Genomic DNA, 23,684 nt, shown 5'->3' on the forward strand with positions numbered 1-23,684 from the left:
TCTTATAGAAAAATATAACTTTAATAAGGAAGCTCAATGAGGGTAGGAGTACTCTGGGGACAATGATAATCGACACACGACGATCTGCTTTTCCTCCGCGAGCAGAGCACTGTAATTGGGAGATGGACAAAGGACCTAAGAACCCAATATCCTCCAGCTTCCAAGTAAGAAAAGGATTGTTGAGTCGCTCAGAAAAAAAATCAAGAATCTTCCTTTTCTTGGAACCTACAGAGAAAGAAAAGACTTGTTATATTTGACCAAAGGAAGAGGTACTAGCAGTGTAAGATGAAAGAAATAATTGAGGAAGGACTTTCATTTATGACCATAGAGGACTAGCTCCCCTAAACAACCCTACGCAAATTCAAGACAATTAAAAATGCTGGGATTGAAACTGTATCTTGCAAATTATGAATTATGTTGATTTCTTAGGAAAACAGAGCACTAGCCATAAAAGAAAAAAGGATAAACTAGACCTCATAAAAATGAAAAACTTCTGGTCATTAAAAAAAAAGAAAAATTTTTAATTTTCTTAAATTAGTTGTTTAAATTAAATTAAACAATTTCTCAGCCTGACTGAGAAATACTCCCCAAAGGCATTTCTAACTATATTTTTAATCCATTGATGAGAAGGCAAGAAAGTAAAGGCAATCTTCACAGTGAGTGAAAGTATACAAAACCAGGAATCTAGACAGGTACATTAAAACTGAAGCCCCTGGTACACTGGTGCCCTTGCTGTTTTGAGAGCCACATGAGTGAACCAGAGACAAGCCTACAATGTCTGAGAGGAGATACTCAGAGTAAGTTTGAAACCTCCAAAGGGCTACACCTGTATAGAAGTGAACAAGAAAAATAATCCAACTCTGCAGAAGAGGAATTTGACAGTCTCACTAGGTAGAGAGAGAAAAAAATTTCCCTCTAGAATTTCTAACCAAAAGCTGGCCTTACATTAGATTCGCAGCACAAATCCATACTACCTATTTGCTACAAAACACATGAAGCTGAGAATTTATTTAAAGTCATTCCAGCTTGGTAGTGCTTCAAGGCACCTGAAGAGGAAACACACATGCTAAGAATATAGTTTTCCAAATTCTAAAAAATCTGAGCTTATATTAAAAAATTATACAACAAAAAAAGCACGATGAGAAAGTCTGCAGGAATAACGGCAGCATCAGATCCACAAAAACTGTGGGTATGAGAATTAGGAGACACAATATAAATATCAGGCTTAATATATTTAAATATATGTAAGAATTACAAATAATATAGGATTAAAGAATCATGAATTATTAAAAATGAGACTTGAAAAATAAGCAGAACTCAAAAAAAAATTTTTTTTAAGTAACAATAACTGACATAAACTGAAGACAGAATTAGTGAAGCGGAAGAAAGACCAGAAGAATTTACCCAGAAGCAATATAAAGAGAAAATAGATGGAAAATTATGAAAGGGTGAGAGAAATGGAGTAGTGGGTAAAGTCTAATAAGCAACTAATTAGAACTCCAGAATGTGAGAACATAGGTAAAGGCAATATTCAATGAGACATGGCAGATAATTTTCCAAGGTTGACGGAAAAGAAAAAAAAATCAATCTTTACTTTCAGAAAGCCTAGCAAATCCTACACATGATAAACAAAAGAAAGCCACATCCAGATACACTGTAGTGAAACCACAGAACCCCAAAGACAAAGGGGAGTTCTCAAAACTATTCAGAGAATCATGTTCTTTAAAGCACCCATGACTAATTCTCATCGAAGTAAAACTACCTTGAGTACAGTGGAAGATGCAACAGTAACACCCAGATCATCAAGCAACATTAGCTTTCTGTATTTTTTTTCTTTCCTTTTAAATATCTTAAAAGGTTTAATTCACCGAGTATAAAAAGGATAAGAAAAGTGTAATTTTCTAAAATAAAAAACGACCTCAAGTTTCCCTATTACTTCAACTGTACAGAAGAGAGGGATCGGACCAAAGAACACAACTGTTTATTCAGTACAAAAAGTAAGTCACTGGATTTGTTTAGGTCGCAAACAGATTGAGAAAGGGCAGAGAGGAGGAAAAGGATACGCACTTGCAGTTGGTACAGGTGTAGAAGACAGTCTGCCCTTCATCGGCTGATCGCATCTGCCTGGTGTGGTATGCCATTCCCTCGTGCCCACATCGAGAGCAGCGCCTGTCAACCTGGAAAGCAACTGGTGGGATTAATAATCTCCCTTTCCGGTCACAGACATCAGGCTGTCACACTCCCCAGACTCTGATGTTTTAAAGACCCCTCTTCCCTCTTAAAGGACTTCCCACGTGGCACAGTGGTAAAGAATCCGCCTGCCAATGCTGGAGACGCGGGTTCCATCCCTGGCTCGGGAAGATCCCGTGGAGGAGGAAATGGCAATCCGCTCCAGTATTCTTACCTGGAAAATTCCATGGACAGAGGAGCCTGGCAGGCTACAGTCCACGGGGTCACAAAGAGTCAGACACGACTCAGCACAGCACACACCCTTCCCTCTTGGAATTAGGTACAAAACTCTCCAGATCTGTGCAATCGCCCCTCCATTTCTTTCCCACCCTCCTTTGATGGGGCCAGTCCTGGATGTCATTCACTCACCACAGGTCCCTGGAACTCAGGTCCTTCCTCCATCGACAAAGGCATGGCTGTCCCCAGTTTGTTAAACACAACTGAGGTTTTCACAACCTTCCCCTCAAAGTCTGCGCAAACAGTAAGAACTGGTTGTGGAGACAGTAAGGAGTGCTGACACCCATAACTCCCTCTCGGTTAGGACAGGAGGCCTTATATTCTTCCCTTCAGGTTTCGACCCAAGGCCAAAAGTGCCTGATTTCCTGCTTCAGGGTCCCCCTCTTCAATCCAACCGATATTAAGGTCCTCAAGCCATTGACCCTTTCACGCTGGGCCCTCTGCCGGGGTCGCTGCGTACAAGCCCCTTACCTCGCACATTGATGGAGAAGCCACAGCGGGTACAGGCGACCGCATCCTGAGCCCCGGGCAGAGGCAGGACCGAGCCGCAATCTGGACAGAAATCCAGGTCCGACTGAAAGCTGGAGCAGATGCCGGCGAGGTCCATGACGGAGGGTGGTCGAGGACTGGGAAGAAGAGGAGATTGCTAACAAACGAGAGTAGCTCCCTCCCCACTGAAGGGTCATTCCTATTCTGTCCCTGGACCTAAGCATACAGAACCCGAGTTCTTCTCCCACGTATGCCTGTGCCTCTAAGACCAAGGAGCCCACATATCCAGAATTCCAAACCGGGGTCCGGTACTTCGACTTGGGGGTTTGCTTACCTGGGACAGGCGAGAAGAGGAAGCCAACTCCACGAGCTAGAACGCCGGCTCTACGCTGCTGCGGACTAGCGAGAGCAAGCGGGCTAGAGCGCCCTGTCGTCCGGCCTGTCGATTGGCTGTTACGTCATAATTAATCGCAAACTTGATCCCCGGAGGGAGCGGAACCTTTGAAGGAAGGTTGTAGCGCTACTTTCAGGCTGGATTTGTGATGTTGGATAAGAAAGCAGGTGATTGAAGCTGAGCCTCCGGTTGTTTTCCCCTCACTACCCAGTTCTGGGAACTACAACTTCCCCTGTTCCTGAGTTGGTTCTTTTTTTTTTTATTTTTATTTTTTTTCTTTTTGAGTTGGTTCTTTTTAAAAAAACAAAAACCAAAGCGAAACATTCTGGAAGTTACAGTTCTAGCGCTCCTCGGACCTCGCGATGCAAGCAAGGGCGCTCTGCAGAGCACCGCCTGGCTCGAGTGCTGGGCCCTTGGCGACGAAGAATTGATGCTTTTGAACCGTGGTATTGGAGAAGACTCTTGAGAGTCCCTTGGACAGCAAGGACATCAAAGCAGTCAAGCCTAAAGGAAATCAGTCCTGAATATTCACTGGAAGGACTGATGCTGAAGCTGAAACTCCAATACTCTGGCCATCTGATGCGAAGAACTGACTTATTTGAAAAGACCCTGATGCTGGGAAAGATTGAAGGCAGGAGGTGAAGGGGAGGACAGAGGATGAGATGGTTAGATGGCATCACCCACTCGATGGACGTGAGTTTGAGCAAGCTCCGGGAGTTGGTGATGGACAGGGAGGCCTGGCATGCTGCAGTACATGGGGTCGCAAAGAGTCGGACGCGACTGAACTAAACTGGGCCTTTGGAAGGGGTGAGTCGACCTCTTACCGGGCATGAAGTGGAAACGGTGAAGGCGGAGGAGGAATCCTAGTCACTAGGAACGAAAGGAAGCAGGGATGAAGTAGGACACTTTAGGAAGGGGCTCAAGACTTTGGAGGTAGTGGAACAGAAGAGATTGGGACTCCTTCCTCTTTAGATGCCCGTCAGATGAGGGAGGTTAGCATTAGTCAAGGGAGCAGCCTTGTGACGAAGACTGTCGAGGTTTGCTTTCAGTTGCAGACCCCTTTCCACCTTGTCCCCGGCCTCCCATCCAACCAGCTCTACATCATCATTGCATCCATTAGATGGAGAGTTGACATATCCCTGATCTTTTATAAAACATGAGGACAAGTGTCTTAAAAGTTTTGCTGTTTTAATTCATCTGGAACCTACAATCTAAAGTGTAGAATCTTGTCGTCCTGAAGGGACAGCTTCAAGACGAGTTTCCTAGTTCTCTCCCAGTCCATCCACCCCCTCTCAACCTCATAGCTGTGCTAAGCTGTTTATGTATGAAAGTCCCGGAGCCATCACTATTTTCTCCTGTTTGAAAGAGAACAAGCTGTGGTCTCTCCTAGAGAAGTTTTGATCCGCTACTCTCTGAAATAATGGAAACACACAAATTAGTGAGAGGGTTAAAACTCTGAGCAAGCTACTAGAAAGTGACAAGCCCCATAATAATTTGTCTCACAAGGAAAGGTCTGCTGAGCCCATGATGGTAGGCAAGTTTTTATTCTCTCTTCTCTGTGTGTGTCTCCTTTGAAAATAGAAATGAGATTAGTCCAACTTTCCCTTTCAGTATCAGTTCAGTCACTCAGTCCTGTCCAACTCTGCGACCCCATGAACCACAGCACACCAGGCCTCCCTGTCCATCACCAACTCCCAGAGTCCACCCAAACTCATGTCCATTGAGTCAGTGATGCCATCCAACCATATCATCCTCTGTCGTCCCCTTCTCCTGCCCTCAATCTTTCCCCACATCAGGGTCTTTTCAAACAAGTCAGCTCTTTGCATCAGGTGGCCAAAATATTGGAGTCTCAGCTTCAACATCGATCCTTCCAATGAACACGCAGGACTGATTTCCTTTAGGATGGACTGGTTGGATCTCCTTGCAGTCCAAGGGACTCTCAAGAGTCTTCTCCAACACCACAGTTCAAAAGCATCAATTCTTCGGCCCTCAGCTTTCTTTATAGTCCATCTCTCACATCCATACATGACTACTGGAAAAACCATAGCCTTGACTAGATGGACCTTTGTTGGCAGAGTAATGTCTCTGCTTTTTAATATGCTATCTAGGTTGGTCATAACTTTCCTTCCAAGGAGCAAGCCTCTTAATTTCATGGCTGCATTGACAAAACTCAGTGAATATACACAATGAGTTGAATACTGTCCTAATGCAGTAAACTAACTAAGCATTATAAGGCATGTCTCTTTCCCAACAAAAGCTCAACAGTCTGTTCCTATTCATATTTATTGAGCACATATGCCAGTCTTTGAGCTGAAGTTGTGGCTGTCAAGCTAAAAACTGTGTCTCTGACCTTAAGGAATACAAATGAATAATTAGAATGCAATGAAAGTACACTTACAGGACAAAAGGCGAGAGCCCAGGAAAGGCATATACAACAGATATGCCTGTATACTTCAAGGAGGACTATTTATTAAAAAGTCCGACTTATTAAATAGGACTTTAACTATTTATTAAATAGTTTATAAAAAACTATAAAAAAGTTTCAATAAAAAGATTCAGTATTATGGAGAATGTAAGAGAGGACGATGCTCATATTCTGTGGTGAGGATAATCACCAGTCAACAAATCATTAATTTTGAGAACTTGAGATTACAGACTCTAATGTTAGGTACTGTGCTAGGTACTGTGTACACAGAAATAAAAGTAAGGTGGTCATATTTTTAAAAATCTCAAAATAAGTATATGCAGTCAGGCAAGTAAGAATATGCCCAAGAGGTTAGTGAGATCCAATATTTGATATCAGATCCTTTCTAATAGGATAGATTTCTATATTTGTAGATTAAAAAGTTATAGCTCCTACTGTGTGAGTCTGAATTTCAGCATCAAATGTTAAAAGTGATATATGGATACAGATATCACAGTGGAAACCAGGATTGATTTTCAAATGAGTTGTAGAAGTAAAAAATATTATGTTCATAGGGAGGCAAAAATTGCTGTTGCATAGAGAAGACTGGGAAGATTTTATGGTCAAGCCTTGACCTGAGGAGGATGGACCATTGCTGTTTATTGAGAACTTAGCATATATAAAGCACTGTGCCAGGATCTTTAATTCTCATTTGTTCTTTATAACTCCAAGAGGCAAATTTTTGTCTTATAGTTCCATTTTACAGATGAGGAAACTGATTTAGAGAGAGACTGAGTTACCTGCCCTGAGTCACACACCTGGGAAATGGTGGAATTAGGATTCAGGCATAGCCCTATAAGGCTTCAAAGCCCATGCTGTGTAAACCATAAATGGTATAAATAAAGGCACAGAGATGAGATGCCAGGCATCCTTGGTGGCTTAAATATGACCTCACAGTAAACTCAGATTAGACCAGAGATGACACACAAAAAGTTGGTAGTCTCCATTTGTGTTGCCATCGGCCTGTCCTATAAATAAACCCAGAGTGACCCCAGATTCTCATCCCTAGTGGATCAACAGGGAATAGTCTCAATGGATTTAGGTTGAAGAATGACTGGCAGAATAAGGAAGGCAAGCAGACAGCGAACAAATAAGAATAGAATTTCAGAACAAAAGATTATAGGGCAGAGATGCTGTATGTGGTGATAGAGGCAGAGAGGGCCCGGCTCAAGAAACTGTACAAAGAGAATGAATTAATAACACCAAAGTCTAGACTCATCCCAGAAGACAAAAGAGGAAGCTGGGCTGAGCAATATGGTGTAAATGTGCTTGGGCAACGCTTCACCAAGGAGCCCGTCTCTTCCCACGCCCAGTCCCTGGTGCAAGATTCAGAATGGTTCATGTTGAGTCCACAGGAGAAGTATGCTTTTAAGTTTATATGAGAGGATTATAGTTGGCCCTCTATATCGGAGGTTTCTCTATCCACAGATTTAACTGTGGATGGAAAATACTCAGGGAAAACAAAAATATGGAAGGGTCCCAAAAGCCAAACTTGAACTTGCCACTTAGTGGCAACTGTTAAGTAGTATTTACGTTGTATTAACAGCTATTTACATTGTAGTAGATATTATAAGCAATTGAGAGATAATTTAAAGTATATGGGAGGATGTGCCAAGGTTATATGCAGATATGATATCATGTTATATAAGGGATAGCACATGGATTTTGGTATCTGGAGGAAGCAGGTCCTGGAACCAAGGGACGTTGGTGGGGAGGGTGATCCACAAATACTGAGGGGTGACTGTATGCTCTTATTTATATGTCCTTATTTTTAAAAGAGTATTCATCATTTGTCACCATAGGAATGTCATGGTTTCTCATCAGAAAATGGCCCTGCTGTAGTCCTACCTATTCCTAGGTGTTTTCTTTCTGAGGGAAATACCTTTGGCCTTAGCCAAAACAATTGGGTTCTTTTGATTCAGTTGCTATAAGAGCAAATTTGTTCTGACATCTCCCACCTTCTATTTTACCTTTGCTTTTTTATCTTACAGATTGGCCTGGGCTAAAGTATCAAAAGACCCTAGGATTGCTGCAGGTCTACAGTCTCCACTGGAGAAAAAAATATTGGTAAATAAATCATCCTAACATCATACTGTTTGAAAAGATTAGAAGAAGGAAAGTTAGGTTTAAAATCCTACTGCCACCCAAGTGACACTTTGCCGTAATGTGTCCACACTGGCAAATATTTTCCAGCTGAATCTTTACTTGTAAAACAAAATATTATTTTGAAAACTACCAACACTATTCTTAAAAAACAAACCAACTAGTTATTGATTTGGGTGGTGAGAACATCAACTTTGAGAGCTTGCAGGCTCACCTAGGAGTGATGGAAGTAAAATCCCTGTTACTCCAAAGTTAATGAAAGAACATGGTCCTTTCTTCCCCCACCCCCACCCCCACCATGGTCCTTTCTTCGTGTCAATAGTGAGAATAGGCTCTGTTTAAATATGTTCAAAGTAAAAAGATGGTCATATTACAAAATTCTGCACCTCACCTTGACAGAATCTAGGTGGCGTACATACATCAGAAGCAAAACAACTAATAATTCAAAAATATCAAGAGGAGTATGAAATACTCTGTAGGGAGCAAGGGCTTTCCCTTGACTACTGGCTTGCCAAAGCAGAGTCTTATTATAATAAAAGAATAATGGAGACGGTGAAAGAACAAGAGGAAGGCAGTGAAATCAACAAGAGATTGGAGGGAAAAACAACCCAAAGCACAGAGAGACAAAAACGGTATTATTTGCTCCCTGAGAGAGAAATGAAACACATAGAAAGGCACATACATCGAGGTGGACAGGTCAGAGAGTTTAAGAGTAAAACACTGAAACAATTACCACCTCACTCTAGTGAAATAAAATTTCCCAGAATTGTGCTGGGAGAGCATGGCATCCAGAACACACAGAGAAGCAAGCAGGTAAAGGAGAGAGAACAGATGCAGATTAAAGATCACCGGGAACGCATGATTCGAGGGAGAGAACTTGTAGAGCAAAAACTCAAGGAAGGGATCTTGAGGAAAGACTGGAGCCAGCCTCCTCTTCGTGAGAAGTGTGAGAGCATAAAGAGCATAAAGAAAGAGATAAAAGAGTATGAAAGTGTTATTGCATATCCACTTTTCCAGCCGTGCAATAGCAGTCGGATTAAAGTGAATGTTCTGATGGAAAAGTCTCAGACTAGAGAAGAAAACAACACAATTATCAAGCCACTTCAAAGAAGATTCTTAACTATGCCACCCTTTTTGAGAAGTCAAATAGGAAAAATAAAAGATTTAGTGCTTTCATGATTAGATCATGTCTCTTAAATGAACCTTTATTTTTTAAACAGGAGAAAATCAAACAAAAGTTTAATAACATATATACATGAGAGACCCAGGAAAAGTGAGTAACTCCCTGCGCCGCCCCCCCCCCCCGACACACACACTTTTTTTTAATGCTAGTTCTCTTTTGCAGGGTTCAGTGACGTTTCTCATTTTTACAGAAGTGTCAGATAGTTCTGGAGTTTAAAACTAGTTTCGCTATTTTTCATTGCCTTGTGTTTGTTCAAGTTGCTTATCCTTTTTGATGTTCATTCCTAATCTGTAAAGTTGGAAAATAATAGTTCCTAGCATTTATAAGAGGATTTCATTTTTGTGAAACGTTAGCATGTATCAGATATTTCATAAATATTGGGTTTTCCATTTGGAAAGACCTGGGTTGGGCAAAGATGGTGAATAAGGAGTTGTTCCAATCTGCCTCTTCCATTCCTCCTACCCTCAGCCTCAAAGGTTATCTTGAGATTGCTGTAGGTCACCATGCAGTTTTTTTGTTTTCTGTTCATATCTTTATCGGGAACTGCTAACCAGGCTGTAAAAGTCTAGCTTATACTGTGTAATTTATTTGTGTAAGAGACTTAATTTTGAGAACCTCCTATGTGCCAGACATTATTAGTTACTGAGATGAATTAAGAGAAATCCTTGCTCTTGGCCGGTTTACAGCTAATGGCATAGATCACTCTACGAACAGATAATCAAATAGGGTTATGACAGAGGTATGTCTAGGTGTGTACAGAGGAGGGACATCTAACCGAGGTGAGCAGAGTGAGGAAGAAGGTCAGAGTATAAAGTGTAGTAATATCTCATATTTCTGCCAGCTCCATATATTGTCAGTTTCTATCACCCACTTAAACAAGACCTTAAACATATTTGGATTCACTCAGAGGTAACCCAACTCACCTATCTCAAATAGATGTCCTTCCAAAAGCTGGTAAATTTGGGGTTCAAAATTGGTGAGTAGAGAAGCCGAAAAAGGGAAACTGGATGGCTTAAGGAATATTACACTTAAGTTATGATCGTCCTGATGCCCACCCTTTTGTATCAGCAGGACACCCTTTACCACAGATATTGCTAGATCAGCACTGTCCAATAGACCTTTCTGTGGTGATGTAACTCTTCTATAGCTTTCCTCTTCAGTACAGTAGTGGTTTCCCACATGTGGCTACTGAGCATTTGAAATGTGGCTAGTGCAACTGAGGGACTGAATTTTTCATTTTATTTCATTTGCATGGATTTAAAATTGCTACATGTGGCAAGTGACCACCATGTTGTATAGCATGGTGCTAGAGAAATATAACTCCTGTGTTAGACCTCAATCCCACAGTCCATTTTTTGTCTTTAACAATATTTGTAGGTATAATAGATCACTTACATTAGTATCAGTTTAGTTTCCTTTATATTTGAGATGCTCCTTAATCCCACAGAGATTAAAAAATTACTGTAGGCAACTTCTGTGTGGAAATGAGTTGATTGAAGTTGCTTCAATTGGGTTTAGGAACTAGCCCTCCCCTTGCTCCTTTTGGAATGTGACCAGGACACCTACCAACATCTTATTCCTACCACCTGATTTGCCTCATGCAGACTTTTTTGCCCTGTTGTTCTCTGATCTTCCATCTTCATGTCACAGTTTTAGATTATATACCTTGCAAAAATGTGGATCATCAGTATGCAAGAGACAAAAGACTTAGAAATCCAAATCACTAGGGTAATGATAAACCCTTTGAGTTGAGTGGGATAGAAAAGTAACTGATACATAACTGTTGGTAATTGTTTACCATGAAGATATTCACTGCTAGACCATCCTTTTGACCTGTAGGTAAGTGTTAGTCGCTCAGTCGTGCCCGACTCTTTGTGACCCCATGAACTGTACTCAAATCTCTCCCATCTAAATAAGCTTCTATGTGCAGGAATTCCCTGGTATTTCAGTAGTTAAGACTTGGTGCTCTCACTGCTGAGGTCCTGGTCAGGGAACTAAAATCCCAAAAGCTGAGTTGGCACCACCAAAAAATATTTTTAATTAAAAATGTAAAAAAAAAAACCCAAACCATAAGCTACTATGCTATTTATTTGCACTCCTTCATAGTGAAGACTCTTAGAAAGTCTATACCGGCTCCCTGCATTCTGGCTTCAGTGCCCATCAGTCCACCAAATCCCTTTCTGCTGAGCCATCAACAAAGTGCTCCATGTGGCTATATCCAATGAACAGTTAAGGGTGGAATGAAGAGAAGAAGGTGCCAACAATAGCAGAAGACCCTATAGGCATTTGGCAGCAAGAGGGGTCAAGAATTCAAGGGTAGGAATGCAGTACGTAGAAAACGAGAGACCAGAGAAGAGCAGTTGTCCTGAGAAGCTGGAGATCAGGCAGGGCACAGTGGAACCTGTTTCAGAAACTGGAGTAAAGTACCAAAGGAAAAGATAAGCAAGCAGTCATAAGACTCAGGATAAAACACTGGAATAGGAATAGAAGCACTGACAGATCCAGGCTGTAAAACTATTGACTTGGTCTCCACTTACGATCGAACAAGTTCTGAGTCTTAGGCTAAGCTGAGCCAACAGTTGGGGTTTAAGAAAGTCCAAACTAGGTACTTTCCTGGTGGTCCAGTGGCTAAGACTTCTCGCCCCCAGGGCAGGGGGCCTGAGTTCAATTCGTGGTCTGGGAACTAGATTCCACCTGTTGCAACTAAAAGATCAAAGATCCTATATGCCACAACTAAGACCTGATGCAGCTAAATATATATATATATTTTTTTCTTTTTTTAAAAAGAAAGTCCAAAATAGAAACAGATTATCAGGACACAGAGCAGGAGACAAAGCAGATAATTACTATAACCCTTATACTGTCACTTAACGTGAGATAAGATTTTAACTCATTAAAGCATGCCTGATATTATCTCTAACCATGAAAGTCACAGTGGCTTGAAAACTGAGCCTCAGGATGTAAGATATACAAGGCTGGTGTATTTTAAATAGAGCTAAAGTTTTACAAATTAGAATAAGTCTGAATCTGTGGCATTTTTAAACACGAATGTGGTAGGAAACATGAAAAATTGACTGATACCTTGACTATCATCCCATTGTCAAGTGGCTTTGCAGTAAAAGGCACATCATGTTGTGTGAGGCCTTCCCAGGTGGCACAGTGGTAAAGAATCCACCTGCCAATTCAAGAGACACAAGAGTTGTGAGTTCAGTCCCTGAGTCAGAAAGATACCCAGGAGTAGGAAATAACAACCTGCTCCAGTATTCTTGTCTGGGAAATTCCATGGATGGAGGAACCTGGTAGGCTACAGTTCAAGGAGTCCCAAAGAGTCAGACACAACTGAGCATGCGCGCACGCACACACACACACACACACACACACATCTATCTACTTACATGTATGAGAGAAATCAGAATTATACAAATCAAAGTTGTGTTTTCTGGAAAATCAAAACCATGACACATTAGTTTCAATGATATGGATGGAGGAGGCTGGACTAGAATAACAGCACTGCATCCTAAAGTGTGGGCTTCCCCAGTGTCTTAGTGGGTAAAAAAATATCTGTTTACAATGCTGAGCCATAGGTGATGCAGGTTTAATTCTTAGGTTTGGAAGATCCCCTGGATGAGGACACGGCCACTCACTCCAGTATTCTTGCTTTGAGAATCCCATAGATAGAGGAGCCTGGTGGGCTGCAGTCCCTAGGGTCACACTGAATCAAACACTACTGAAGCAGCTTAGCACACATGCACCCTAAAGTGTCAACACTCGGGAGACACCACTGATAGCCCTTGAGGGGCTCAAAGAGCCAATGGAGCCCGTCTGCCAGGAGCAGGTGTGGACAATGCCCCATGCTGTGTGGCCTCGCTCACGGTAAGACAAGTCAACCTTTGACAGCAGTCACAAGTCCAAATCAGAAACTGGGTCCTGAGACTTCCCTGGTGGTTGAGTGGCTAAGACTCCAAGCTCCCGATTCGGGGGTCCTGGGTTCGATCCCTGGTCAGAGAACTAGAACCCACATGGGGCAGCTAAGAGTTCACATGCTGCAACTAAAGATCCCAAGTGTCATGCAACAATAAAGATTGAAGATCCCATGTGCCACAACCAAGCCCCAGGGCAGCCAAGTTAAATAAGTAAATAAATGTTGAAAAAAAATCGGAGTCCTTTACTTTACTAGTTGATGATGGTGAATATTTTGCCATGTCTGGTGTGAAAATGGACTCAGGCAGCAGGGGAGACAGTTCACAAAACATGTTTCCATCTGCAGCTTGATTATAACCAACCCCATCAGAGACTAGACTCATTCTGTGCGCATTCACCTGAGTGACCCAGATGGTGATAGCTTACGATGGATGATATCGGAGTCGTGATCTCTGAAGAAGATTTAGCTTTGGGATCAGGGACCAGGCTTGATCACTCAAGAACTTTTGTGTTTTGAGTTTTATTAAAATATAAAGAGGGACAGAGAGAGCTTCTAACATAGACATCAGAAGGGGGACAGAAAGTGCCCCCGCTCACCAGTCTTTGCAAGGGAGCTATATACCTTATTCCAGTAAAGGGGCTTACCAGACACACTCCCAAAACAAACCATCTTAAGATAACAAGATGAATCAGAATGTTCTTGTTAAGAAGAAACATGTCCTAGAGCAAGATACATTGTTATATTGACTAAGACAAAGCTATGTAGGAAAAAAGTTTGTCCTTTTCTCCTAGAGAGCCTCAGACCCCTTTCTGTTTCTCGAAGGCCCTGGATTCCCTCCTCCTCAAGGGCCCTGGACTCCTTATCAACCTACCTAAGGATGAACTTTCTCAGTGGTTAGATAAGCATTTATGATTTATTTCCACAGTTTCCAGCTCCAAAGAGAGGTGCCTAACCAGTCTAGTTTTCACGCGGCAGACCAAATAGGTTGGCAACAGCCCAAGAGGCCGTAAAACTACAGGAAGGTTGATCAAAGGGATTACTGGTGAGAGCCATGAAATGGCCTTGAGTTCTGCCCGCCAAGAGGACTGACAACAGCCATTTTTGGCTCTGCATCACTGGCAATGAGACTGAATGGCTGAATCAGCCAGGGAGAGAGTTGAATTTAGCGGAACCACAGTGAACCAGGGCCAGACATTTAGGGAAATCTCTGTGAACTGAGAGCCACATGGAACCAGCAGCTCTGCTTCAGTGGGCAGAGTAGGGGGAAAGTTTCCCCAGAGGGATATCTGCCACTTTTTCATGTAAAGTAGAGATGCTGAGGCCAGGACAGCCGCATCCTTAAATATACCATTTCCAAGTGAGGATTATTAAATCCTTCCCACTTTGTCAGAAGTTGAGTCCAAGCTGTAGCATGTCTGACTCTTTTCAACCCCAGGGACAGTAGCCCACCAGGCTGTTCTGACCATGGGATTCTTCAGGCAAGAATACTGGAGTGGGTTGCCATATCCTACTCCAGGAGGTCTTGAGTCCAAGTTGACCTACCCTCAAATGTGAATATTAAGCAAGAGTGTCCGAAGGCCTCCATGTGTTGGGTGCTTAGTTTCAATAGGAGCCCAGTAGCAAGCTGATGTGGCTTTTCAAAAAAAGAAAAGTGTACCCAGTAACCATGTTAGGAAGGTGGCAGGCCCAGAACCCTAGGGGTGCCACTGAACACAGGCTGCCTCCACCACCATCTCCACCTGCCTGCTATTTCCACCTGACTCTGTGGGCGTCTCCTCAGCCTGCCCACGTGCATCATCTGTCTGCAAAGGCAGATCACTGGTTCAGGTACCTTGGGGAACACTCAGATTTAAAACCTATCTCTAGGGACTTCCCTGGTGGTCCAGTGGCTAAGACTCTGTACTCTCAAAGCAGGGGCACTGGGTCTGATCCCTGATCTGGGAACTAGATCCCACATGCTGCAATACTGATATGCATGAGTGCTGCAACTGAAAGACCTGGTGCAGCCGAAGCATAAATCAGTTCAGTTCAGTTCAGTCGCTCAGTCGTGTCCGACTCTTTGCGACCCCATGAACCGCCGCACGCCAGGCCTCCCTGCCCATCACCAACTCCCGGAGTCCAACCAAACCCACGTCCATTGAGTTGGTGATGCCATCCAACCATCTCATCCTCTGTCGTCCCCTTCTCCTCCTGCCCTCAATCTTTCCCAGCATCAGAGTCTTTTCCAATGAGTCAACTCATGCAAAATGAGGTGGCCAAAGTACTGGAGTTTCAGCTTCAACATCAGTCCTTCCAATGAACACCCAGGACTGATCTCCTTTAGAATGGACTGGTTGGATCTCCGTGCAGTCCAAGAGACTCTCAAGAGTCTTCTCCAACACCACAGTTCAAAAGCATCAATTCTTCGGCCCTCAGCTTTCTTTATAGTCCAACTCTCACATCCATACATGACCACTGGAAAAACCATAGCCTTGACTAGAGGAACCTTTGTTGGCAAAGTAATGTCCCTGCTTTTTAATATGTTATCTAGGTTGGTCATAACTTTTCTTCCAAGGAGTAAGCATCTTTGAATTTCATGGCTGCAATCACCATCTGCAGTGATTTTGGAGCCCAGAAATATAAAGTCAGCCACTGTTTCCACTGTTTCCCCCCTTTTTGCCATGAAGCGATGGGACCGGATGCCATGATCTTCATTTTCTTAATGTTGAGCTTTAAGCCAACTTTTTCACTCTCCACTTTCACTTTCATCAAGAGGCTCTTTAGTTCTTCACTTTCTGCCATAAGGGTGGTGTCATCTGCATATCTGAGGTTATTGATATTTCTCCTGGCAATCTTGATTCCAGCTTGTGCTTCCTCCAGCCCAGCGTTTCTCATGATGTACTCTGCATAGAAGTTAAATAAGCAGGGTGACAATATACAGCCTTGACGTACTCCTTTTCCTATTTGGAACCAGTCTGTTGTTCCATGTCCAGTTCGAACTGTTGCTTCCTGACCTGCATACAGATTTCTCAAGAGGCAGGTCAAGTGGTCTCGTATTCCCATCTCTTTCAGAATTTTCCACAGTTTTTTGTGATTCACATAGTCAAAGGCTTTGGCATAGTCAATAAAGCAGAAATAGATGTTTTTCTGGAACTCTCTAGCTTTTTCCATGATCCAGCAGATGTTGGCAATTTGATCTCTGGTTCCTCTGCCTTTTCTAAAACCAGCTTGAACATCTGGAAGTTCACAGTTCACGTATTGCTGAAGCCTGGCTTGGAGAATTTTGAGCATTCCTTTACTAGCATGTGAGATGAATGCAATTGTGCGGTAGTTTGCACATTCTTTGGCACTGCCTTTCTTTGGGATTGGAATGAAAACTGACCTTTTCCAGTCCTGTGGCCACTGCTGAGTTTTCCAAATTTACTGACATATTGAGTGCAGCACTTTCACAGAATCATCTTTCAGGATTTGAAATAGCTCAACTGGAATTCCATCACCTCCACTAGCTTTGTTCATAGTGATGCCTAAGGCCCATTTGACTTCACATTCCAGGATGTCTGGCTCTAGATGAGTGATCACACCATTGTGATTATCTTGGTCATGAAGATCTTTTTTGTACAGTTCTTCTGTGTATTCTTGCCACCTCTTCTTAATATCTTCTGGTCCATACCATTTCTGTCCTTTATTGAGCCCATCTTTGCATGAAATGTTCCCTTGGTATCTTTAATTCTTGAAGAGATCTCTAGTCTTTCCCATTCTGTTCTTTTCCTCTATTTCTTTGCATTGATTGCTGAGGAAGGCTTTCTTATCTCTCCTTGTTATTCTTTGGAACTCTGCATTCAAATGGGTATATCTTTCCTTTTCTCCTTTGCTCTTTGCTTCTCTTCTTTTCACAGCTATTTGTAAGGCCTCCTCAGACAGGCCTTTTCCTTTTTTGCATTTCTTTTTCTTGGGGATGGTCTTGATCCCTGTCTCCTGTACAATGTCACGAACCTCCACCCATAGTTCATCAGGGACTCTATCAGATCTAGTCCCTTAAATCTATTTCTCACTTCCACTGTATAGTCATAAGGGATTTGATTTAGGTCATACCTGAATGGTCTAGTGGTTTTCTCCACTTTCTTCAATTTCAGTCTGAATTTGGCAATAAGGAGTTCATGATATGAGCCACAGTCAGCCCCCGGTCTTGTTTTTGCTGACTGTGTAGAGCTTCTCTATCTTTGGCTGCAAAGAATATAATCAGTCTAATTTTAGTGTCGACCATCTGGAGATGTCCATGTGTAAAGTCTTCTCTTGTGTTGTTGGAAGAGGGTGTTTGCTATGACCAGTGCGTTCTGGTAGCAGAACTCTATTAGCTTGTCCTTTTCCAAGGCAAACCATAATTCCAAGGCAAACTTGGATTCACGGTAATCCAAGTCTATGCTCCGACCAGTAACAGTGAAGAAGCTGAAGTTGAATAGTTCTATGAAGACCTACAAGACCTTCTAGAACTAAAAGATATCCTTTTCATTGTAGGGGACTGGAATGCAAAAGTAGGAAGTCAAGAAAAACCATAAATAAATATTAAAAAAATAAAATAAGCAAGCCCCCTTCCCCACCCATTTGCTAACCATCCAGTACTAACCAAGGAGTCAAGACGCCAATGTGCAGACTTCGAAGCAGAGTCTGGTTTCCTGTCCCGTGAAGCCAGATGTGGGCTTTGGCAAGGCTCAATATCTCTGAGTCTGTTTACCAGTAAAGACAGAGTAACAATTCCAACCTCTCACAAGATGTTTATGAGGATTTAATGGAGGCTATGTTTTCAAGTTTGTTTTTTTTTTGAAAATTGTAAAACCCCATGCCAGTGTGACATGTCAAACATGATCATGATACAAAATGGTTTATGATAAGTGCTAATTAAGTGGAAAGAATAAATGTAATTTCTGTTGAGCGGATTAAAAAAAAAAAAAAAGACATTGCTGAGAAACCAGATAAGCAGCTAAGGTTAAGTAGAACTTTACCTGGGCATGGTCCTCTCTGCGCCACATGCATGCTGTTATCATCTAAGTCACAGTGTGTATTCTTCCTCTTTGTCTTGGCTTTTCTAAGGTGCTATGTGCCTCCAGGTCTCTTCTGGGGGCCCATGAAGATCTCATTTTTCCCCTTTGGGCTCTAGGTGATGGTGGTTGGTGATTGTGTGTTTTTGTTGTTGTTTGGTTGCTAAGTCTTGTTAGACTCTTAAGTGACCCCATGGCCTGCAGCCAGGCTCCTCCATCCATGAGATTTTCCAGGTGAGAATACTGGAGTCGGTTGCCATTTCCTTGTCTAGGGGATCTTCGAAATCCAGGGATCAAATCCAGGTCTTCTGCGTTGCAGGCAGATTCTTTACCATCTCAGCTACAGTGGTGAAGAACCCGCCTGCGAGTTCAGGAGAGGTGGGTTTGATCCTTGGGTCAGGAAGATCCCCTGGAGAAAGGAATGGTAACCATTCTTTTCCATTCTCCAGTATTCTTGCCTGGAGAGTTCCATGGACAGAGAAGCCTGATGGGCTAGAGTCCAAGGGGTCACAAAGAGTCGCACACGACCGAGCTACAAACATATTCTTTACCACTGAGCCACTTGGGTAGCCCAATTGTGTGTTTTTATCAGAAATAATTCAACCCCTTTTCTCCCAAGAGTGAATTGAGACTGGGAATGGGATCCTAGCCCTGGGTGGGACCAGCAGCTACAATTGGTAGGAGGGATGGGCTAGTGGGATGGGCGGTTCCTTTTTCTTTTAAGCTTCCTAGATTGTTTTGAACTCTTGACTTGGGCGGTCCCACAAGCAAAGCCAGGCAGGGTACGCGGTGGGTCTGCGGAAACCGGCGAGGAGAGCGGGGCCGGGCCGGGGCCCTGGCAGGGCCGGGGCGGGGTCGCGGGCTCCCGGTACACTTGCGCTGGGTTGGAGCGGCTAGCCGCTGGCCCAGCGGAAGTCCTACGTGCTGGAGCCCGGGTCCTCGGCAGCGGCGGGTGAGTAAGGGCAGCGGGGAGTTGAGCTCGCGGTGGTGGAGGCTAGTGAAAGGTTTGTCCCGCGATCTTCCGCCCCCGACCTCGGCAGGCGAGGGGAGCGTCGCGCCCCTAGTCCCGGAGGAGTTTCCCCAAGCCCTGGGGAAACCTGGACTGGTCAGGGTGTGGTCCGGAGCGGCGACCACTCTCTCCCCGGGGATTCGGCCAAGAGCACGGGCTGCTAGCACGTGTTGAAAAAGTCGGGGTCCCAGCAACGAGGTTTCGGGGCAGTGCAGTTCCCGTCAGCGGGACCGGTTCAGTGGGTATTGAGGAGCGGGCCACGCAATCGTGAGCGAAACTCTCCGTCCCTGCCCGCGAGAGCCTCCGAGGCTGGGGTCCGAGGTCCAGCGCGCAGTGGCCAGAGGTGAGCGCCGCGGGCCAGCGATCTGACCCGGCAGAGCTAGGACCGAGCAGAGACCCGAAGACCGGATGAGAAGGGCGAAGGCCCGAGGGTCGTTCTGCTTGGCCGGAGGGTAGAAAACTCCAGTGGCTGAAGCAGCGGCGAGCGGGGCGGGGAGGGCGGACCCCCGAAGCCTGGAGGGTGTGTTGGGGATTTCAGTGGTTCTCAGAATCGCTACTGGAAACACTGGACGGGTTTGAGATTAGAGATCGAGTGGACTCAGAGCACTGGAAAATGGCGACACATTCCCTCGAGGGGCTTACGTTCTTGGAAGGGCGGGAACGGGCCCTGAACTGATAAACAGGTCTGCGCCTAGAGTCGTAAGTTATCCCAGCCGCCTTGCACTAGCAGGCCAACCGGTTTGAGCTCTGGGGCGAGTGGATGTAGAAAGTACTCTCTAGGTCAACGTGGTAGGGGCAGGCGGCAGCGGCCAGAAGTTCAGACTCCATAGTCATGCTCTTTCCCCAAACCAGACAACCAGCCTAGAATCTGGACCGAGCGCCCCGGGCCACCACCCCCAGCAAATGCTTTTGAGAAAGACTTACAAGGATGGGTCTTTCCTGAGGGAAAACAATAGAGCCAGAACTTTGAGGATACGATTATAGAGACTTCTGAAGTGTTACTTTTGCTGTGTTCCACGGGCTAGTAGGAGAATAATCCAGACCTGCACCATCTCACTGCTTGATTGTGGATGGGTTGAAGCGAAGGGAGGGAGGGACCAACCTCACCTCCTAGGAAACGCGCCTTTCCTGTCAGCTTTCTTTTTAGCACTTCCCTCTTGGTTCAGACGGTAAAGCATCTGTCTACGATGCGGGAGACCCTGGTTCGAGCCCTGGGTTGGGAAGATCCCTTGGAGAAGGAAATGGCAACCCACTCCAGTACTATTGCCTGGAAAATCCCATGGACAGAGGAGCCTGGTAAGCTACAGTCTATGGGGTCGCAAAGAGTTGGACACGATTGAGCGACTTCACTTTCCTTTTCTTTTTAGCGATCCTATTAACTTCATTGTTGAGCGCCCCTTTCCTTTCTGGCGTTTTCAGTTCTACCACCTTTCAAAAAAGTGAAAGGAAGAACATCAACAGGTTTTTAAGTCTTCATTCTTTTCATTCCATTCATTCCATCTGGAGGGAGGCCTGGCGGGGTTGAGTGGCAGTCCGCAGGAGGAGGTGGGAGTTCCGCCATGTTTAGGCAGAGCAGCGCTGGCTCCCTGGGAGCCCTGTGTAAGTGTTGGTTGTTGGGCTGTTACCCCTTTTTTTTTATTTTAACGGTCGTTAAACTAACTCTGCTGTGGGGCATGCAGGATCCCCATAAGGGATCAAGCCTGGACTTTTAACCACTGGGCCAACAGGGAAAGTCCCTTCCTTATCATTCTTTACAAGGATCTGTATGTATTAAAAATTCACAGAATCATCTTAGATGGGATCTTAGAGAGTCTCCTTTAATCTTATTTTCCAGGAAAACCACATCAGAATGAAGACACTTTTACAAGGCTATTTGTGACAGAACCAGGGCTGGTTACCTCAGGCATATGCTTTCTTTCCAGAATACCATACTGCCAATACCTAGAGGGGGCTTTGGTACAGTGGGGATCTTGTCCTCGGTGATAGAGTCCAGGCTTTGAACACTAACTCTGCTGTGGACTGGGAGCATCCCTGAGCACATTACCTAGCATCTCTGTACTTTAGATTACTTAAAGTGAGGTTATTAATCATTACCTCATGAGGCAGTACTGAGAGGTTTTAGGTACAAATCAGAGGTTCAGTAACTCTTGGTGTTTCCTGACCAAATTAGGAAGCTGTTGTTCCTCACTCCCCCTCTTACTGATAAGTTTTGTTTCTCTCTGACCTCAGGTTCCTGGAGGTGGGCAGCAGCTAGAAGCAGGGTGAAGCAGAAGGCAGACGATACCTGCAGAGCTGCAACCTGGCATCACTGAATAATGACTGCTGAGCCAAGGGGGACCAGGTCCCTGAACTCTGTGGCTGAGGCTTGAAGGGAATCAAAGGTGTTCTCAGTTGTGAAAGGAGAGTTTGGACAGCAGAACAAAAAAGGAAGATAGCCCCCTGGAGCAGATATCTTTGACACAGGAGGCCAATTCAAACCCCTTGCAAAGGCCTTTGCCAGGTCTCTCCATCTCCTTAGTCTCTGGAAGGTAGATAGCCCCAGGATGGAGCCTAGTCAGCCTTGGGGGCCAGGCCAGGCATGGATAAAGCTTAAAAGAGATAGCATGGAAGAGAAGGTGTCTGACCAGCCAAAGTCAGTGGAACCTGAACAGAAGCTGCTCCCTCAGGTGGATGAGGAGGGTCTGCCGAAAGCCCGGAAGGGAGAGGGCTGGTGGAAGGCGTGGGTGAAGGTGAGGAGGCCAAATGAGAGGAAGGGAGGGAGGGCCCGGGTCCTGGACTCTAGGAGCTCATTCATCCATTATCCTGTCTGCAGACCAAATGGAATCTCAGAGGGTTCCAAGCTGAAAAGCATCCAGGAGAAGGGGCTTCGAGTCCTTTTTTCAGATTCCACACCAACCTGGAATCCTTTGAGGACTACTTGCTGAAATTCATCAGAGTGGCAGCCTTTCATCCTTCCTACTTGTATTCAGTACATACCCCTCCCTTCTCCCCCTGCATTGTTCTCCCTTCCTCTCCACCCTTCCTTTCCTCTCTGTACATTAAAGTTGCTGACTTTGTACTTGTCTTTTCCTGTTCCTATTTCTTCCCTCCTTCCGTGGTTTTTCTTTTCTCTTAGTGTTCTGAACCTTTAGACTGGATGTCTGTCTGTCTGTATACAAACTCCCCAAATCTCTCCTGTTCTTTCAGAAGCCAGTCACCTTTGAGGATGTGGCAGTGAACTTCACCCAGGAAGAGTGGAAATGTCTAGATGCCAGTCAGAAGGTCCTCTACCAGGATGTTATATCAGAGACTGTCAGAAACCTGATGTCTGTGGGTGAGAGGCTGGGGTTCCTCACAAGCTTTCTGTCCCAGGCCTTTGGAACATCTGGTTTCCCTGGATAGGTAGATCAGCTCACAGTTATCTTCACTGATCCTTGGTTTTGGTTCTTTATATTCCAGGTGGGAAAGATTTGGGTTACTAGGCTCAGGGTGAAAGAAGGAATGAAAGCTTGCGTGAAGGCAAAGATAACACTTGGAACATGATGACAGTGTTTTCAAAGAATGCAAATCTGCCTATTCATCCAGCCAGTGTTTACTGAGTCATTTGTCTTACGTGGGCTTCCCTGGTGGCTTAGAGGTTAAAGCATCCGCCTGGAATGCGGGAGGCCCCGGGTTCGGTCCCTGGGTTGGAAAGATCCCCTGGAGAAGGAAAATGGCAACCCACTCCAGCACTCTTGCCTGGAGAATCCCATGGAGGGAGGAGCCTGGTAGGCTACAGTCCATGGGGTCACAAAGAGTCGGACACGACTGAGCGACTTCCCTATTGTCTTATGTACCTGGCACTTTGTTGGAATCTGGCCTTTTGTGTGTCTCCTCCCAGCACTTAAGTGTCCCAGATTATGGCTGTTAAACCACAGCTATGCAAGAAGGGAGCCTGTTGTCCCCATGAGGTGTGAAGGGGCTGAGCCTGGGACCTCAGCTCTTCTTCTCCTTCCCATTCCCCAGATGGAATCTTTCTGTCTAATCTAGATCTGATTGCCAAGCTTGAGCAAGAAGAGAAACAGTGGGAAGCAGATCTCTGTTCCCCGAATGGAGAAGGCTTTCATTCAGGTGAGAATTGCGGAAGGAGAGAGGAGGGTGAAAAGGGCCTAGGACCTGCCTCAGGAGCATGGAAATGCCTAAGAGGAACAGGGCTCTGTATCCCTGGTGCTAGCTTGCATCCTTCCTGCCTGGACATCACCTGCTCAAGTCCCCTGGCATCAAGAAGATGAGTATCTTCAGTTTCCAGAGACTGAGAGATTCCATGTCAGTTGCTTATGGCAGTGATAGCCTCTTGATTAAAAAGTCCTTCCCAAGAGAAAAAGAAAGGGATAGGAGATAAGCTTGATGCCGAGTTGGACTAAGGATAACTTGTTCCTGAGAGTAGAATAAGGACTTGAGAGAAATTTAAGTCTGAGCTGACCCCACTCCTGGTTTGCTGGGACAGTTCCGCTTTATGCTTCTCACCTCAGCTTGATTCTTAATATCACCTCTGGTCGTCCAAGTGTCCCATTCCTCATGGTATATTATGAGGTCACGTGGATATCTGGGGTGTCTGGGAGTATGATCAATATTGCAAATGAGAGGAATTAACACACACATTGTAAATAAACTATACTTC

General features: G+C 44.5%; 2 protein-coding genes across 3 annotated transcripts in view; one reads left to right on the top strand and one right to left on the bottom strand.

Annotated features, from left to right (window-relative positions):
* On the bottom strand, positions 1–3,599 carry POLR1H (RNA polymerase I subunit H). Its single transcript, XM_069563778.1, has 5 exons — positions 3,290–3,599; positions 2,938–3,092; positions 2,599–2,699; positions 2,068–2,177; positions 1–225 (listed from the first exon to the last, which is right to left on the bottom strand). The coding sequence occupies exons 2-5, from the start codon at positions 3,071–3,073 to the stop codon at positions 201–203; spliced, it is 372 nt and encodes a 123-aa protein (XP_069419879.1). The 5' UTR covers positions 3,074–3,092; positions 3,290–3,599; the 3' UTR covers positions 1–200.
* ZFP57 (ZFP57 zinc finger protein) overlaps positions 3,434–23,684 on the top strand; it is a 24,795-nt gene continuing 4,544 nt past the window's right edge. The window contains exons 1-5 of one of the 2 annotated variants that reach the window (XM_069563642.1): positions 3,434–4,156; positions 7,805–7,880; positions 21,275–21,774; positions 22,232–22,358; positions 23,054–23,134. In XM_069563642.1, coding sequence (XP_069419743.1) covers positions 21,589–21,774; positions 22,232–22,358; positions 23,054–23,134 — 394 coding nt within the window. In that variant the 5' untranslated portion in view covers positions 3,434–4,156; positions 7,805–7,880; positions 21,275–21,588. Of the gene's footprint in view, positions 4,157–7,804; positions 7,881–18,757; positions 18,989–21,274; positions 21,775–22,231; positions 22,359–23,053; positions 23,135–23,684 lie in introns of those variants that run through there. The other variant, XM_069563643.1, reaches the window with a different exon arrangement.

The sequence above is a fragment of the Ovis canadensis genome, chromosome 20 (assembly GCF_042477335.2).
Source record: "Ovis canadensis isolate MfBH-ARS-UI-01 breed Bighorn chromosome 20, ARS-UI_OviCan_v2, whole genome shotgun sequence".
In the NCBI taxonomy this organism is placed as follows: Eukaryota; Metazoa; Chordata; class Mammalia; order Artiodactyla; family Bovidae; genus Ovis; species Ovis canadensis.

What these genes read in the sequence shown, in the direction of transcription:
- POLR1H (XM_069563778.1), bottom strand. Translation starts at nt 3,073, where the DNA reads ATGGACCTCGCCGGCATCTGCTCCAGCTTTCAGTCGGACCTGGATTTC. An exon ending in CTTCTCCATCAATGTGCGAG is followed by an intron (nt 2,700 to 2,937) that starts GTAAGGGGCTTG and finishes CTGTTTGCGCAG; the next exon opens with ACTTTGAGGGGAAGGTTGTG. An exon ending in CTGAGTTCCAGGGACCTGTG is followed by an intron (nt 2,178 to 2,598) that starts GTGAGTGAATGA and finishes GTTGCTTTCCAG; the next exon opens with GTTGACAGGCGCTGCTCTCG.